The 19,950-nt window shown below is 35.7% G+C and overlaps 1 protein-coding gene across 4 annotated transcripts in view; it reads right to left on the bottom strand.

The window, feature by feature from the left end:
* LOC120778092 (DNA-binding protein D-ETS-3) overlaps positions 1–19,950 on the bottom strand; it is an 87,844-nt gene that overhangs the window by 14,921 nt on the left and 52,973 nt on the right. For all 4 annotated transcript variants that reach the window (XM_040109791.1, XM_040109790.1, XM_040109788.1 and 1 more), the window contains 3 exons: positions 18,982–19,065; positions 15,523–15,570; positions 3,772–3,961 (listed from right to left, as the gene is read on the bottom strand). In XM_040109791.1, the coding sequence (XP_039965725.1) occupies positions 3,772–3,961; positions 15,523–15,570; positions 18,982–19,065 (322 nt within the window). The remainder of the gene's footprint in view (positions 1–3,771; positions 3,962–15,522; positions 15,571–18,981; positions 19,066–19,950) is intronic.

Here is a 19,950-nt window from a genome sequence, read left to right as displayed (position 1 = left end):
CATTTCAAAGCATATAATTTCACGCAGGACAACGGCTGCGGGGCCAGCTAGTTTTTATTAAATCTTAAAGCCTTCCGCATAATTTTTCCCAGTAATGAACCTAAGAGTGGGGATCACGAGATTTTAGTATTCGTCTATCTACTTCTAGTCATTCAATATTTCATGAATAACTTTAATCTGCACACTTGAAACTATCAAAATATCCAGGGCAACAAAAAATTTTACTATACTATAAAGTGTTCTTTTATATTTTAAGATTTTTGTCTTCCAAAACTTCTATTCCTTGAAATATAGCTGAGTTTAGTATTTTGTGTAACTCTAGTAGGAGCGTAAGGTCAGTAACTGTCTTTAGCATGTATATTTTTATAGCGAATAGCGGAAAATGTATTTACTTTTTATCAGCGTCCTTTTCAATATTTTCATATTTACACAAAAGTGCCCAAATCAATGCCAATTGACCAATTCTCCACCCAATTTGCTATGTACATATTATTTAGTAAAAGCTGTCCGAATAGAAAATAGAGCCTTATTTACCCCTTTTAAAGAATCCTTTATAAAATGAGAGAAAAAATGCTGTCAATTGGGCTGTCATTTGCAATCAGCAAAGAGAAAAAGTACTCATACACACTTCAATACACACGCACATATTCATATATGTATATGCAAACACACACTTATACTTCAAATGGTGTGCGAGTGCAGACATACGAGTATGACCGAAAGTACTGTCATTGTTGTCACTTCGCATGTGTAAATACGCAAATAAGCCAAAGTAATCTCAACTGGAATGCCAGCTCAAGTGGAAAAGTGCCAGCGGATTTGCAGACAAAAAAATAAAGGCAAAAAAATGGAAGAATTGTCGTATCTTTAAGCCAATTTGGTGGCTGTGATTTTTGCGAATTTTCTTACACACAACTGCCAACCACAACAACAACATATGTAGATATGTGTGTATATTACAACAATCAAAAGCGGAGTCGTCGATAATGCATGCAAATGTTGTCAAGTGAAATTGCGGCTGCCAATGATTTTCAGTCCACAATCACTTTGATGTCGTTGGCAGAAATGCCAACAACACACACCTCTGAAAGAAAACTGGTGATAATGTGAGTGATAATGCTGCCAGCGTTGGTGTTGCTGATAATGAAGCTACCGATTATGCTTACTTGAACCACATTCATCTCACTCACAATCAGAAGTGTGTGTGTGAGTATGTGTGATGTCAAAGCTGGCTTCTTTTTATGTTTGGCATTTAAAAGGCGGTAGCAGTGAAGGAGTTAAGCGAATCACTAATGCATCTCATCGCGCGTAGACAGCTAAAAGTGCATCATTCTTATGCTGTTCAACGCTCAATTTAACTTTGATGTTTACTAAGAAACTCAAGTCAGCGGCTTCTGCAGATGCTCGTATGTGCCCTAAAGTATGCTTTCATTTTTATATGCGCACAAAATTAACCATTCAAACACTTGTCGTTTACGGTGTGTTTGTTATACCATACCACGGTGCATATGTGTGGGAGTATGTGTGTTTGCGGCACATATGTGTCATGGGAGTGTTTGTGATTAACACTAGCTCAATCAGGCAACAATAGCATTAAGTAAAAGCTAGTCATCAGCTACATCAACCTCAGATCAGCGCGGCATCCTTTTAAGCATGTACGGCACATCCTCATTGTTGGCGTCAAAGTGTCTGGCTGTCGCCTTAATGCCTCATTTGAGCTGTTTATTCATGTGTTAATGTACAACATTAACCCTAAAATGGTATGGTACCTTGGAGCGTCGTTGTCAGCATTTGACACTCAGTGTTTGCATGTGTGTGTTGTGTGTTATTTGTCCTTTTCGGTGTTGTTTGACTGTTGGACACTTGAAGCTGTCACTAAATGGCTTACTTTAATCCTTTTTTCTCTACTTGTTTATTTGCCAATCAATCTTGCTCAGGGGTGTTGTTGGATTAGCTTGATTGCTTTGTTTTTGTTTTTAGGGAGTTAAACGGCAGAATTGTAGTTCTCGTCTTTCATATTCTTCAATTAGTTTGGTGTTTCGGTCAGTTTTTGATTTTAGACGAATTTCGTAGCTAAAACTTTTTTGAAAAAGTAAATAGTTTTAGCGGAAAACTGTATAGTTATGTACAAATTGTGTGGATCCATTTTTTATTTGTAAGTGAATGTGAAGAGTTTAAATGACTTGTTTGTTTATAAATATTGAAAGAGATCAAACAACAATTTGAGAGAATTTCCAAATAGGTTCCGCCAACTGGACAGCTCCTTGGGGAGTAAAGAAATGAGCGAGAATTAATTGATATCTGTATAATATCAAAAAACAAATTAAAATAGTATTTTTCGAAAAAATATTGATTTCTTCAAAAAAATTTCTAATAAAAGTTAGGTTAACTTTCGTTAGGAAAAAAGATATGACGTCAAAGATGTGTCAAAAAAAGATTACCACTTCGCAAATACAAGATTGTTCTATACTTCTACTTCCCCTTTGCTGTTAAAAAACCTTTATAAATGCAATTAAACTGCACAGTGGGCATTTATTGTCAAATAAAAATTTTCAAATTACATTTCATCTTTGTTGTTGCTGGCTTTTGCTTTCGCCATCACCACTGCGGGTGCACAAAACACACCACAATTTTTCATTTACTTTTTCATTTCCAATCCGAAAAGTATGCTGTGCCCTTTTATTTGATTTTGGCAGACGAAAAACAATTTGTTGCAACATACACATACATACGCACGGAAAACAGTGACATATGGCATATGTGAGCTTACCTAGTAAACGTAAGAATACAAACAAAATTTATTTTATTGCATTCAGAATGATTGGGCGGTTCGGCACTTTAATCGCAAAGCACACAAATCAATCAATGAAAATGCAGAAATATAACATTTTGATTTTTGGTTTGAAAATAGCAATTTTTGCATGATTTTTGTTTCTTTTTTGAAAAAATAAGCAATCGATGGATATCTACAAAGACCAATAGCACTAATCAATGCCCAATTACCCTGATAAATGCCGGCAAATTGTACACATGCTCGCATTTTGAGAGAACTAATCTCACACAAGGACAACGTTGCTATTACTAAGTGTACATACATATGTGCAATCTAGATAGCAATGAGCTCTATAGCGCTCGAAAGGTGTGTAATGAGCCTGATATGCCCTTATGTATTGTACACACAGTCTTCAAGACAACATAATCTAGTTAAGTATTCCAATCACAACCGTTCAAGACAATAATTTCGCTCATCATGTGCCCTAAAGACCGACCTTAATAAAGTGGTTCAAGCTGAGCAGTCATCACAGCAGCGCTGGCAATGTGGCATTCACGCTATGTGGCCACTTGTGCGCCGCAGTGATTACTAATTAAGCACTAAAGCGGCATCATTATGGAGAAGGGTGAGCCTAACGGGCATATACACACATATCTACTCATATATAGTCACAGTGAAAATTCCACGAACCACCCTGCTCCGTTTCAATTTGTTTATGTAACGCTGAAGGTATTAACATTTAATTCGCTGTACCTAAACCACACTAACAACTGTCTTTTTAATGTGCGCATCCTTTATTTTTGTTTTGTCACAAATCGGATTTGTCACAGTCGATTCAGTCGATTGTCAGTGCTTTGTGCCGTGCGTCGCAGCAACAATTGTAGTAAGGAAAAAAAGTTTTGATTTTTTTCTTCGTTTTGCTCTATTCAGACTTTCATATTTATGAGTCGTTTTTTTCTAATTCATAAAAGATTATTGTTGTTGTGCATTCAACTTACCTTAACGCACGACTCAGCTTATCATAATTCATATTCGGTTTTGATTTGCGTTCACCCCAACGTCTGGCCACCTCATCAGGGTCGGTTAATTTGAATTCACCGTTTGTGCCTTCCCAGGTAATGCAAGCCGCATTGCCGGAGTCGGATAGTAGTTCAAGAAGAAATTGCCATAACTGTATTTGTCCCGAACCTGTTTGAGGTGAAATAAAAAAAAAATAGGTTAATAATAATATATTTATAAATAAAGTATAAAAGTCTATATTTATTTAATGCATATTCCATTTTTTAAATTTTTTATAAAATATTGTGTATTCAAAGAGGTAATAAAATCAATTTTTATCTAACGGGTGTCAACTAAATCGGATAATTTCCACATATCAAAACAAATCTACCATCTAACGTTTGCTTCCTCATTTTCTGATTCAAAAAAGCATTGACTTCCATAATACCCAACCCAAATACCAAAGATTTATTTCAAGATCTTTGATCGTTGATATTGTCACTCGTTCTGATAAATTTTTTCGGAGATTGTAATCCATGCCAAATCTTGTCATTCATTGTGTCAAATAAACTAGATCCGTACAAATGCTTGATTTTGATCGATCACTTTGTAGGGCAGCCTTTGTCAATAGTGGTTCGATATGAGCGATTCTGACAAATGAACAGCTTCTTGGAGATAACAAAACGTGTGCAAAAACTCAACTCATAAGTGTAGTGTCTTCTCGTTTCTCTAGGTGCTACAAACTTGTGCAAGGCATAAAAATACGTGGTCACCAATTTTCATTTAAACCCCGGAAATAAACCAAAGAAGTTACTGTCATATTAAAGATAATATTTAAAGTGTAAAAAATATCAAATAAAAAGTATATCTACAACCTATACCTTTCTTGAGTATAATTCTATAGCATATAGAAAATTAGAGCTTATAATAAGATGTACATATGTATGTATATATAGCAACATATATATTGGGATTTTCAAAAACTAAGATTTTAATTAAATTTCTGTTACATAGTTTTTAATTTCTTTCTTTTTACCCCGACGAAATATAAATTTCCTTCCCCATTTATATTAATTAAATTCTGACGTCGACCACTTTGCGTCATTTCCAAATTACTAGTGCCTGAAAGTGTGACACTGCGTCGCCGCTGGTAGTCGACAACCATAACCGTGGAATTAGCAATTTCGCCTAGTTTTTTCAGTACTTTACTTTTAGCATGCTAACTCACCATAAGTCATATCCGGTACCTCCAACAAATGACTTAGTACAATTTCCTTTATATATGTATATACATATATAGTATATAATAATAAACACATGTATGCATTTAAAATCATTAAACTCACAATGCTTAGCTGTTGTATAAGGATTTCCTTTATTGGCCGTAGTATACTCGTATATGTGAATATTTAATAGGTTTCTAGATTATTTTTCGTTAATTCTTTATAAAAGCTGCCTGAGCAATTTTTCATTGAAGTTTTACTAATTAAAACTAAAAATTATAAACTTCATCGATCTGAGAGGCTGTTATACATATGACATTTGGTGGAGCTTCATCACTTTGAAAGCAAAGCTCAAAACTGTAAAAATTGATTACGCTAAACATATTTAGGGTAGTAGTAAGAGAGTACCATGAAGTAATGGACTTCGCCACATTAAGTCCATTACTTCAACTTAACAATTATTTTCTTTATAATTTCATTTTTCATATGCATTCCATCATCCATCAACTTGAATCGAAATCACAAGCCAATGAAAAAATATTGCATACATTTACAGTTTTATATGCGTTTTTGTAATACTAAACATTTTCTCTACAATAATTGCATATTGCTTGCCTTACGTGTGCTAATGCAACATTTCCTGTAATTTTTGATTTTTTCCACCAGCAACATCAAAGCGTACATTAAAATGTCAAGTTTTTCTTAAACTTTTAACACTTTTGCAGCGGAAAATAATTTTGCAATAAAAATTCATGCGCTAATATTTTAATTACCCACGTCAGGCCATTACGTGCGAGCAGTAGGAGACGGACCGTTACTACCTTCTGGTGTGCTCTAACCCTCGCTGCCAGCTGGGGCTCTTTTTGTGCACAAAACTGTACTCATACAAATTTACTTATGTGTTATATAAAGGACATGAAAAGTATAAGAAGAAAGCAAGCAAGTCAGCGAGCGTTGCTTATAGTAATAAATTAAAATATTTGCATCATTTTTCCACTTTCCAACACTTACAGGTAAACAGTAAAAAGCAGTCAAAAAACTATTTCAGGTTACCCTTTTATTTTCAAAGGCACTTACTGCCAGAGCAAAAGTGCTTTAGAGCTTTGGTACTTTGCTTTGAGCTTCTGTTTCAGTTAATTTGCTTCAGCAGCAGCCACTTTTCCACGACACGAATGTGGCATCAAAGTGGCTAAGGCCAAAAAGTATTCTCTCCTACATATGTAATCTGACTAGCGGCTGCCTAGTAGTTTGTGTTAATTTCAAAGGCAGAGGCTACATAAAAGTAACTGCGCTTAAAGCCGCGACAAAAATGTTAATTGAATAAAAAGCGGAAGCAATTAGTTGATTTATTTTTGCTTTGATGTTAAAGTAAATGAAATTTATATGAGTGGGAGGGGTTTTATATATGTGTATATATAACATTTATTAATACATATACAAGTATTCATTAAAATAAGAAAAAAATTAAGTTCGATTATAATACTCTTTATATTATTTAAAATAGAAAACAGTTTTACATAAAAGAACTTGGTTATAAACCATCAGTCTGTACGACAGTATAATAGTCCGATCCAAACAAAATATTCGAAGGTTGAAGCGTTGCCTTGGATAATAAGCTTTGCCAAAAGGCGTGAAGATATCTCGTCACATAAAAGAATTTTCCATACGAGCACTTTACTCCGATTCATAATCGAAGAAAAATCGGCGATGCAAAAATACCATCGGATAGAGTAATCTACTGATCACACTCGATACGTTCAGTTTCCCAATGAGATAAATGTTTAAAGCGGCATCTAATTTATAAAGCTCCAGCGGTAACAATATTGATACATATACGCGTATTCCGAGAAACTGAAATAAAATATGTATATCGCAGCGCTTTAAGAAGTAAGATTAAACCACTTTTGGTAATTTTGTCAGTGTGTGCGGGTTTAGAAACGTCTCTTACTGTCCACGTGCAAACTGTATCCTTGGGATTAATCTTAAAAGCTAACCCAACCTTACAAAGCTGACTGAGCAGCTATACGATATACGAGGTGTGTTCAAAAAGTATCGCGAATTTTGAATTTTCGCGGGTTACGTATATTCGAATTTCGAATTTTTTGTGGCGTTATGTTGGTACTCATATCTTTCACTTATGCCGACAAGCTCGGCCATTTTGAATGCTCATTTAATTGTTGACAAAAACTGGATCAAAGAACAGAACGGATCAAAGAACCTGTATCAAATTTTTTGTGAAAAACGAAAATAAGTGCGCGGATGGATTCCGAATGTTGACTGTGGTATACGGAGAAGCTACCTTGGACCGAAGCAACGTTTATCGGTGGTACAAAATGTTCTCAGAAGGGCGAGAAGATGTGAACGACGAAGAGCGTGCCGGACGCCCGAGCACTTCAAAAACAGTTGAAAAAATTAATGAAGTGGAGAAAATGGTATTGGCCAATCGACGAATCACCGTTAGAGAAGTAGCTGAGGACCTAAATATATCGATTGGCATTTGTGGAAGAACAAAAATTGGCTTTTGCACCACGATAACGCCCCTGCTCACACATCGTTGCTTGTGCGCGACATTTTGGCCAAAAACAACACACTAATGATGCCGCAGCCACCGTATTCCCCAGATCTGGCCCCCTGTGATTTTTTCTTGTTCCCTAAACTGAAGAGGCTCATGAAAGGACGACGTTACGCTTCTCTTGACGGGATAAAGACGGCATCGAAAGCCGTCTTTTTTGAAGTGCTTCGAAGATTGGAAAACCCGTTGGCACAAGTGTATAATATCTCATGGGGATTACTTTCAAGGGGCCAAAATAGATATTCATGAATAAATAAATAATTTTTGAAAAAACACAAAATTCGCGATACCTTTTGAACACACCTCGTAGTGGTCTGATATCAGCGGTTCCAGCAAATGATCAGCTTCTTGAGAAGAAAAGTACGTTTACATGGCCAAATCGGCTCAGCTCTTCAAGTTTTTATTCTGCTGTCGATTTCAAAGACATTCAGAATAGCAATACAACAGTAAAACTAACTGAATTCCGATGATTTGAATATTTCCAACATTTACGGATGGTTACTATTTGCTTATTGCAATTTTATTTACATTACTATTTCCGGAAGTTCTGATATTTCGAAGTTTCTATTGCATAAAACCGTATTTTTCCAATACTTAGAAATTTTTTTTGCCATTTGTACTAATATTGAAGCTCCTTTATTCTTAGTTTAGTTTAGTGCAACCATCGCTATATCAGAAATATCTACCTATTTTCATAGCTGACGTTGAAAACGGAGTAAACTACGATTTTAATTGTAATATAGTGATGGATCTAAAAGTGCGATTCTCGTTTTACTTCATAAAACTTAGCTTTAACGGTCAGACATATGATTCAAGGAAACTGAGAAAAAAGGCGAAACGAATAAGCCGATGTTAAAAAATAAGCCGAAATCGAATTAAGATTGATCCGTTAAGAACTTTCTAATCAGCAATCTACATGTTATCTTTTTTCAAAGCGATTAGATAATTTAGTTATCGTCTTCATATGTTTTTTTTTCATGAGAGCAGAATCGAAGCGGCAAAAAGTGAAAAATAGAAGTCAGTTAAATTAAAAAGACAATTGTTTTGTTGTTATTTGAAGTAATTATGTTGTCAACACATTTAAAAGCAATTAACAGCCACGTGACCGTAAAATGTTGCAAATCATGAGAAACAATAGATTATTAATATGACGATATTGTACAAATCCATATATAGAAATATATTTATATGTATGATGTTCAAGCATACTTGTGTACAGAAATAGACGCAGAATATACATACCTTCATACTGCTCCTAAAACCTCTCTATTACAATCAAATTATTGGCCACAGAAATATAAGCTACGTGCAAATTCTGCTCAAATCAGCTTTAAGATCTCTAAAATATAATACCCCAACTGTCTCCATCTTCACAGTTCTGCTGTAGACAGGCAGTACACTGTTTTTATTGCTTCTTTGCTTGTCAGTGCTTACGATGATTTGCAATTAACGCAATATTCATGATGTTGTTGGCATTATCACACATGAGTGGTGTTAAAAAGGCATGAAAGGCTCAATAACAAAGGGGCCCATAGATATTTATATATATACCACACTTTCATTCATACAGTCAAGCTATGCCCAGACATACACTAAAAGACACAGCGCACTTTCTTTTGGGGCTGACATTTTCATTCGAAATTTGTGGTGTATTCAGAATCATTCATCCCTTATTGCTGCGCACACTCATTGCGAAGAGTTTGAACCCGGTTGGGAAATATGAATTAATGATTTTCAGCAGCACTCAAAGTTATGTAAACCGGACAAGTGAATTTATAAATAAATATACCCTGTTCAGGGTATAAAAATAGTTGGGATAAGTTATTTCGAAACATGATATTTTCATGAAATTTTTTACCTCTATTCAATTATTGTCTAAGCCTGTAAATTAAGACCAACATATGTTACTAATGGTTTTTTGAGCAAATATTACCTTTGATTTTCCTATGGGGTATTGTCTTATCGTCTTTTACTTGTATTCAATTCGATCTCCTTTTCAACGCTTTTACTGTTTGCCACAAAGCACCTAATTGCCAAATGATTAAGCGATTTATGATTGCGTATACTTTGAAAAGCATGGCGTAAATAAAGCAATATTCTATAGTATTATTCACCTTCAACATTTTCAGTGACTCCATTAAATATTTACATATACATATGTATATTTTGTTCTGAGAAATATTATTGAATTTGAAGTTAATTGGATCGAAAATGTAAATATTTTTAAATTTTAAGTGGATTAGTATTAATATCAAAAACTACATTCTAAAAAGTCGCAGTATTTGAGAAGATTTCTAAAGAATCTAAAACATATACTTACATAAGTATGTACTTATACTATTGGTATATTGGGGTACTCACAACCCGTCGTAAAGCATCGTAAAATTATAAATTTTTACACTTGTTTAAAAAAAATGTTGTTAGATTTCATAAAAAAATTTGTTTACACATTTACAATTCTCAATGCTATGTTTTGGAATCGTTATAACTTATAACTTTATGAGACTTGTGAAAACCCTACATACATATGTTATAGATATGCATAAAATGATTCATAATTGAAAAGAAATGAGTCGATGTTACCATCATTTTTAATGAATACAGAGAGGTATAAAAATATGGAAGTAGAGAATATCTAAAAAAAATCATCTCATTAGGCATGATGAGATTTTCTGTATATGACATTGAGCCAATCCTTTTTTAAAATTTTTATTATAAGGATTAACAAAAAGAAATCCCCTTTTTTGGATTTAAGTCAAATACGCAACGTTTTGGTTGATAACTTGTTGCAATTTTGAAGGTAATTTTATATCATAGAAACCATCGTCCCTATAGGCAAGTTTTTCACTACGAATATCATTCGCCATAAACAGGAACCAAGCTTCTGGAGCTTCTGGCGCGTCACTAATGATATGTGTGGCCTGACCTTGTCTATATGAAACATAATTCCTCTCCTATTGGTAAATTTGCTAAGCGATTTCTTCCTTCTGATGGAGCAGCAGTTGATAGAGAAGGTCTGACATAGGAGTTTTGCTGTAAGAAAGATGTTCGTAATAGATGTCACTTTCCCTGTCACTCCCACCAAACATATAGCAAAACCTTTCTGACCATCAGTCCAGGGTTGGACTCTGTTTGCGTCGGCTCACCAATATTCGACCAGACCGTTTTCACTTGAAATTGTCATAAATTAACCATTTTTCTGAAACGGAAGCGATACACAGGTGGAAATTCGGTCCATGATGTTTATGTGTGGCAGCCATATGGCGTACTCAAACTCTACTTCTTCTGGTCTGTGAAAAGTTTTCCATTACAGAATCAATATAACTCCATACAAAATATTTCAAAACGATTAGTGACGTCATTAAACGTCAAATAAATATTCTGAGTATCGAGAGTACACTATGAACAAATACCCCAAAAAATATATATTATATATTTATATATAAATCTTAGACATTTATCTCCCTTAAACTTTAAAAAACACCGAAAAAGGAACTCTCTGCAAGTAACGCCCTTAATTTCTTTATCTTACAATTTCACTTAGTGCGCTGCACCGTTATAAAAAGGATATTCAAAAAAATAATATATTAAACTAAAGTGAAGCAATAACTTTCGCATACACATATCACAGAAGTAAATCTGAACAAAAGCAAGTTGCAATAATTTTCGTGTTGCATGCTTAAGTGCATTTAGGCGAAACTTGGCTGGAGGCTAACGTCACTCCGTGGCAGGGTCTAAGCAAGCGTCCCAAGCACGTAGTCCAAGCGGACCGGACCTGCTGTAACAAAGCGGTTCCGTGTAAAAAGGAAGCCATAATTAATCAAAAACAGCATTTTTGCCACCATCAGAGCGAAAGCGCACGGCAGTCAAACCGGAGCTGAAAATGAGTTTTCACAATATTTTACCACGATTTCTTTTTTTTTTTTCTTTTTTTAGACATAGTCGTAACGACAGTACAACTTGAGTGCAGTTAAATAAGGAAGGCAGCGAAGAAAATAAGTTTCGTGGAGCTAAAAAACTGCAGAGAATTAACACAAGCGCTTGTATGTAGGGTCTGTGAGCAGGCCAGCAACAAGGTACAACGAGGCAGTAGAGTACAAGTTGGCGCTTCGTACTGAAATACAACGCCTTGATAGCGTGCAAGTCTCGAGAAGTCACGACAACTTTAAGAAACAACACGAGCCTGCTGTGGCAAGAAGGAAAATTGAATGAGAATAACATAAAAGACGAAAGCGCAACATGACCACCCACTCAGACAGCCGTCCTTCCGTTCTGGCAAGTCAGTCTGTAGGTTCATCAAAATGGAGCTCAAATTTAAATGCACGCGAACACACAAACGCGCCACCATTACGAGGCAACTGGGACCAGGCGGGCCACTCACAGTCCAACCAACCTTATATACTATATATGGTATACACGCACGCACATGCAGTTGTTAGTGTCGTGCAGCCGCACATGGACACAATTTGGTTGTCGCGCCGGAAAATAGTGGGCGCGATAGGACATTTTTATGCTAATTCCGTTAGCTTTCAGGGGAGACGAGGACGTTATAAAATGGCGTTTTCGACGTTGAATTGGTTGGAGAAAGTATGGATTTTTGAGACACAAACCCCATGCACGCCCTTAGCTGACGAAGCCATGTAAATACACGCATACAAAGACTTAAGTATGTGTGTGTGCAGCAGTCGTGTTTTGGCGCTGGTAGCCGTTTGGTTGTTGGCGGCTGGCGGTTGGCGAGTCAAAAACATTTCGCAATTGTGGTTCACGGTTGTAAAGGTTATGCAAAATAAGGTCAGCATATGCCAAGCAGTCAGCCAGGTTATGTCTTGCCTATAAATATTGCTCGTGTTTTGTTTGTTTATTTCGTCTGTTAGTCAGAAATAAAATATGTAGAAGTGGGACATTTAAAATCCACTTTTTGTGTGCCTATGTATTCTTAAATTTCATGTTTTTGTTAACTCTTTCGTCTAATGCCGTTGCTTGAGCAGCCAAAGGTATCGTTTTGTTACCGTTATGAATACAATTTTCGTGCTGAAAATCCATAAATAAAGTGGGTTTCAAGATTTTATTTCAGTATCGAAATTCTTTAAATGAGTTGATTGCGACTTTACGTGAGTTTTGTTAGTGATATATCCGACTATTTTAACTAGAACAAAGCTAGCACATTTGTTTTTTGTCAGATTTATTTTTGAAAATACTAACAAGTTGTTGATATTAAAATTCTTAGAAGCGTCATAGGAAAGATCATTTCAGAAAATAAATGAACATTTAAATATAGTTGGCAGTAATGTTACAATGCAATTTTAGAAGAAAATGTGCCAAACCATTGGTTGTTTGCAATAATTCTGAAGTTATTAACTTGTTCCAAATATTACTGAAAAGGAGTTGAAATCAAACTTCTTTTTTGAGATATCGGTCTGAAGTTTTCCACACGCCCTTTTATCCGGATCTTTTTGATTAGTGAAAGGTTTTATAGCTTCGGTGCAGCCGAAGTAAATGATTTTTTCTTGTTTTCTTTAAAGTTCTGACCGAATCGATAGTGGAAGGCCTAAACATATCCGTGGATACTTCCGCGTTTTCTTCTGTTTGCAATTAAGTATTGAGTCATATGTAGATTCTGATTTGGGAACAGATATTTGGGTGATTCTATAACCATTTTACTTGTACTATAAGTTTGACCAAAATTCACTGCTCATTTTATAAGGCCAATGTTTGATCTAGTATACCTAACCTGTAACCGAAGTAGTAGCCGATGTCAAAAAGGATCCTTCAAGAGTCCAAAATTAATAATGTATGGGCTTGAAGTAAAAACTAATAAAATGTATCAATTAATCTGCACATACGAAAAGAAGGATACTACATTTTTTATCTCTCCAAAACTTTTTTACGCTCTGTCATATCAAGTTTTTGGTCATACATATATTGCTGTGGGCAAAAGATAGTAATTTTGAAATTCTTAATTTATTCTTCGAAATCCATGTCGTCCTCCTGAAAGTAAGACCTCTTGGCCCCAATACACTTGTGCCAACGCTTTTTCGAATCCTAGAAACAGTTGTTAAATTCATTATCCGGAAAAGCCTTCAAGGTTTAATGTCTTCAATTGACACAAAATGGTTTCCCCGCAGTGGTTTGCTGAAAAGCCAGAAGTCACAAGGAGCTAAATCAGTCGAATACGATGGCTGCGGCAGGATATTCTTTGAAAATTATCGTTGTGCAGAAACCAGGAGTTTTTGGCCAATATTTCCGACCTCTTTTTGCGAATAGCTTCCCGCAAACTGCGCATTTCACACAAATAGTATTCCTTGTTAACAGTTCAACCGGTCGAAAGGAATTCGGAGTGCACTACACCTCGATACTGTACAAAACTGTCAACATAACCTTGATTTTTGACCTGCTTTGTGGTTTTTTCGGCTTCGGCTCACCTTCGCCCCGATATTCGATCGATTAATAGTCTGTTTTTAAGTCGTAAGCATATATCCAAGGCTCATCGCCAGTAATAATACGTTTTATGATATCCCGAGAGTAGAAAAACATTGTTTCACAGACGACGCTGTTTTTCGAAAAAATTAAGAGATTTTGATACCAATCGAGCTTTCGCGTTTCTTATGCCCAAATTATCTTTCAAAATGGTTTTCACTGATCCTTATATATATCTCACACACAAAATTTTCTAACAGAACTCATTAATGAGTTAATAAAATTCTGGCTCCGAATATAAAAGCTTAAAATGTCAACTGACCGTTAAAGAGGTAAATATATATATATGCCCACCCTATAGGCCCACAAGATTAATGGGCATTTATTTAAGCCAGCCACGCCCATAAAACATACAAAAGGCATACGTTATGAATTTTTAATGAACTCGAAGCGCGCTACATTAACACTTTATTTCGATCAAAAAGAGCTGTAATTGATGACAGCTACAATCTGGAACCACGTAACCAAACATAATAGTTCATTAAATGCCACCTAACACATAACCCTTTCATACAATGCGCCAAACCGTTTCGCACTGTCTGAAAACAAGAACTTGATTCTTTTCTCACAAAAGTCAAATGATAACTTTCTAGATCACGTGCGCCAGATTTACACACACAAAAATACAAGTAAATTGCACACAATAAAAATATGATAATTTTACAAAGGCAGGAAGAAAAAATCATGTAACCCAATTCGGGCCGCACCCCTATGAAAATGTAGCTAGTTCGAAATACGAAAGGGATAATTTCACGAAACACCTTGTCTGGTCGGCGCACGCCACACACCCAGTCGCACTTCGTTATGGATGGAGATCTGCAAGGGTAACTCAAATAATTTGTAGTTGCGTTAAACTATAATTAATTCAAAGGTGTTTCGGGAGAACCCCCTGAACGCAGACAGACAGTGCCGTGGTCGCTTGCCAGAGACAATGACTTTTGAGTGATAAAAATCACACACTTGGCTCAGTTACACCTAATAGGGATTTGTATTCACACTAATAAATATTTTCAAGAATTTCGTTCAGCTGCATTCATACAAATGTACATATGTTTATGCAAATGAACAGCATTGCACGAATTTTTCGTAATAGCATGTTGAAAGTGAATTTTAAGTAGCTTTTCTATTAACTTACTTCTGTGCACACACACGCACTTACAAAGAAACTTTTTAACCTGCAAAATGCGTGGGGTAAACTCCCATCCGAATGCAGCCACCAGGCAATAAGTTGGCTCGATACTCTTACCAAAGTTGTGCACGTGCTCACTTGACAGCCGCTTGACATTTAAGTTGTCACATTGGAGTGTGTTCGAGCTGTTGGCGTGCGTGCGCCGATTTAATCTCAACACCTGCATCTTTATGCTTTTATGACTTTAAAACCAATACGCGCCTAAAACATTCAACTAAATAGTATAATAACTGTATTCGCACAACTCCGTATAAATTTATATACATATGTATAGCATTACGTCACTCACCAGAGCTGGCTAGTCGACTACTGGTAGGCCCAAACATTTGATATGGATCTGAAAAAAACAATTTAAATAAATAAATACTGTTAATACTTAATTTGCATACTTTATATGTCTAAAATATATTTAAAGCGGCACTCGCACGATATACTTCGTTTTATAGGCGAGGCCCTTTACAAGTATTATTATAAATGTACGTAATAATGAAATGAACACTTTGCTTGTGTTAAAAATTATATGTATGTAATAAATACATTACAAGAAAATTAAAGCAAGTTCTATCAGAGGAAACACTCAAAGGTCTAATTTTCAGTTCACAATTATAAGACCAACCTTAACTGAATATATACATATATATGACCTCGTTTCAACTGAACAGGGATCTCAGAAATTTTTTTTTCAGACATTCATTAAGCGATGCATATGAGTACACATACCATCTAACAAATACATATGTCCCGGGCGGGTATATTTAAACCATGCGTGCAAACCAAATCGAGAAAATGATTTCCTATCTTTGAAAATGTTGCAAGAGTGTTTTGGAGAGTCTACGAACACTACAAACATAATTATTTGAGACAAGATTTGTCAGGAAGAAGATCTAAACATCTCTCAAGGGTCGACTCAACCATTTTGGTTAACGTTTTTGGTATGAAACGTGACTCGTACCACGAGCGTTACAATGCTTCTATTGCCTCTGAAAACTATTTTGAAGGCGATAGATAGATGATATAAAGTTGTCCAGAGAAAAGTATTTACAAAACAAAATATTGATGAATATTTCATTCATCGATGCTTTCTGTGCCCTGGAGAGTCTGATATGCTATGCACTATGGAAACCCAAATTTGAACTTTCATGTTTACTTTCGTGTATTTTACGCCGGGTTAAACTAGTTTCATTCATTCCACTTTTTCAATATTTGTTCCCCACAGGTGCCCCTTGCTGCCGCAATCCCCTGTGTCAAATGAAAGTTTTATGTCTTAATTAAGTGCTTAGTTATAACACTTTATAGGTTTTCGGTTAATGGCGTTTTGTGGGAGTGCAATGGTCCGATTACGCATATAAAGTTTCATCAAAATATCTCAATTTTTACTCAAGTTACAGCTTGTTTGGACGGACAGACAGACAGTCTCCCAGATTTTCATTTTTCTCGTCACCCTGATCATTTATACATATATGGTATATATGTATAACCCTATAGCGGGATAGATGCTTTGGCTTATGTGATACATACAACCGTTTGTGGAAACATGTTGCAAGAGTATAAAAGATGATGATATATGACAATGTCAGAACTTTGCACATACTTTACGAAGTCTTCCTACATCATAAGTGAAGCAAGAATAAAATATCTGCATAATTCCATTTCTGATTGAAAAAAGAAAAAACTTACACGTTCTTATAACTTATATTTATAACGGAATACAGAAATATGCATTACTTAGTGCAATTCCGGTACGGCCTGCAAGCGTTTCCGATTTATTTCTATTAAAAAAATGGCACGTGAATAAGTGTACCCAAGGACTTCTGGTCGCACATTTATACAGGCATATCCTTCTTCGCAAGTTTTCCATACACAGCAGAGCACTCGACGGTTGCCTAAATGCATTTCGAAAATACATTTGCGAGTACCGAAACTTGAGTGTTGTTTTCTAAGCGTATGATGCTTGAAAGTTTTCAGCCTGTTGCCCAACATTGCGACTATTGTCGACTAAATGAATTCGTAAATATGTATGCGACGGCAGTCATACGCTGAAATACAGTATTTATGTTTTTCATATCCTGCCACCACCACTTGTAAGCACTCATGAGGCACACATTCACTAAAATTTGCCCAGATTCTTTATTAAGCGGCATTACTGTCGAGGCTTCAGCGTTCGCATTGTTTCAATGTTATATTCATACAAGCATATATGTTATACATACGACTATTATGTATGTAAGTACTCAGCGGAAAGCAATTGCATTTGCAAAATAAACGCAATAATGTGTGCTCGCCGCTCGCTAATGGCTTGCACAATAGCTGCAGGAAGGTTACATTTCCTTAATATGCGTCGAGTTTTTTTGCATTTATTATTTAACAATTACTGGTCTGACGCTCAGCACGCGCTCGTAAATCGCATTTTCTCTTATAACTGGTATACTCTGCTGCTAGCCTGTCAGTCCAGCTTCCTGTCCGGAGCAGACTGAATTTCTAGCATAAGTCTTTGTTCAATATATCAGTCTACTCACGCATGATATAACCGATAATATGTAGATTTTACTATATGGTACATATATGCACATCTCTCTGCCTTTTTGTGCATTTTTGCGAACCAAAAAACCTTTCTCCATTGAAATCTTAACAAAAGTCAGACATTCGGCTTTTAGTATGTTAGTTTTAGTCGTTGTACGACCTTCTGACGCGTGCCTCCTATTGTCCACAATGGCACGCGTTCATCTTCGTGACACTTCGACACATTTCACGCATATACTTGTAACTGTATTTTTCCCATTCATATATGTATGCCGCATAAAAATCAAAACGCATTGAATGTCAATTTTGACAAGCCAGATACCGCAAATGAGCACTAACTCAAACACCAAGCCTCCGTGTACGAATTCAACTACACTTCGTTGCACTTTTATATTCGAATTCGCTGATTTCCGCCCACCCCTGGCTCACCTAATCTGCGCTAGCTCGCAGTTTTTCTACAGCTTCAACCTTAATTGAGAACGTTTCAAGGCATTTCAATTGTTTCATTTCGGTCGCTTCTAGTTATGTTTCATTTTCCTCCACATTTTACACTCTCTTTCTCGAATATAAAACTCTTTATTTGTCTTTCGAGTGTCTGTGAAGTGGCGAATTTCGGTTTGATTTGCTACTGCATGTAAATATGTTTATAAAATGTGGCAACCTTAATGCGCTAGCCAGCCAGTGAGCCAGTCATTCAGCCTTCAAAGCACTCACAATACGAAGTAGCTTTGCTTTTATTTTGGATTTTTTGCTTTTCGAGTATTTGGGCACACTTTAAAGTGGAGTGTATGGAGTGTTTTACCTTGCGCACAATTGCACACATTCACTTGCAACAATAGTTACTTGATGCGTGTGGTGGCCTAAGTGTTGTTGTCGTTCTGTCGCTTTTTGTTTCGTCTCTGTGTCAATGTCGCTTTGATTTCGCATTGTTTTGTGGCAATATTTCCACACACGCATGCAACACAAATAGATTTCACTCGTTCTGCAGCGCTTTTAAAGCATTTTTAAAATATTTACTTCTATTTTTTGTTCTCGTTTTAAGGTTTTCATTTAAGTGGCACTCAGTGGAATTGGCATGCGGCAATTTGGCATAAAATCCCACATCTTTCAGTACACTATGAGGGTAAAATATTCCAAATCTCTTTAGTTTTCATTCTTTTCGAGCGTAATATGAGAATAGAGCGTATTCAAATTATTCGTAGTTAAAAAATAAATTTTTTGTACTTACCAGGCTGTCTGAGATGTGAATGCGGATCAAGCGAAGACTTGCCGACGCTCACGCCCACGCTGCTTAGCGCATTTGAGCTGTAGCCTAAAAGGAAATTAAAAAATTTTAAATTTTGTAATTTGAGGTTAGTATCTTAATTTAATTTTCATACAATTTTAAACTTTTCTCAATTCTGGATATATAGAAAGTATGCCAATAAAAAGAGAGAGAGGTGCCAGACAACTTTTAATTAGCGCAATTATCACATCACATATTTTCACATGCTCAGATTTTTTTCATAAAATATTGGGTAGTCGAAAAAGTCTTTTCGTATTTTGTCAACAGATGTCGTTGCAGTCGTATATATCCAGTAGAAGTTGAAAAAAAGTTACAGCTGTTCAAAAATGAGTGAAAATAAAGAAGAAATTCGCTATAAAAGTAGGTGATCAAAATGGTACACATAGTATTTGTTTATTTCTTTTTTATTATAAATGTAAAAAAAATAGCTTGAAGTTTGACTAGAAATACGAAAAAGCTTTTTCGACTACTTAATATTATTCGAGTGCTAGTTAAGAATTTGAATTGAAGGGATTTTTCAACTTTTGGAACCTACATACAAGTCTATACTAAAAGGAAAAATAACAAGAGAACACGGTAACTTCGACCACACCCCTCCACAGGTACATTTCTTAAAGCATAAAAAGGTATAAAAATATCGCTTATATGACGATTTGGTTCGGTCAGTGTGTATGACGGCTACATGCTACAGAGGTCCGATCTAAACAATTTATTCGGAGATTTAAGGACTAGTCCCGGACCATCTCATGTCATACTGCGTTAAAATATATTAAAAATAAAAACTTTTCCAAAGAGGACTTAATTTTAGTTGGATAGTTTCTATGGCAACTCTAATTTATAGTGATCCGATATAGACGGTGCAAAATTTCAGAACGACATCCCGAAAACTAAGGGACTATTTCGCGTAGATAT

This window comes from Bactrocera tryoni, chromosome 5 (genome assembly GCF_016617805.1).
Source record: "Bactrocera tryoni isolate S06 chromosome 5, CSIRO_BtryS06_freeze2, whole genome shotgun sequence".
NCBI lineage: Eukaryota > Metazoa > Arthropoda > Insecta > Diptera > Tephritidae > Bactrocera > Bactrocera tryoni.
Note: the sequence above shows the minus strand (reverse complement) of the source record. Positions and strands in the feature narration are given on the sequence as shown.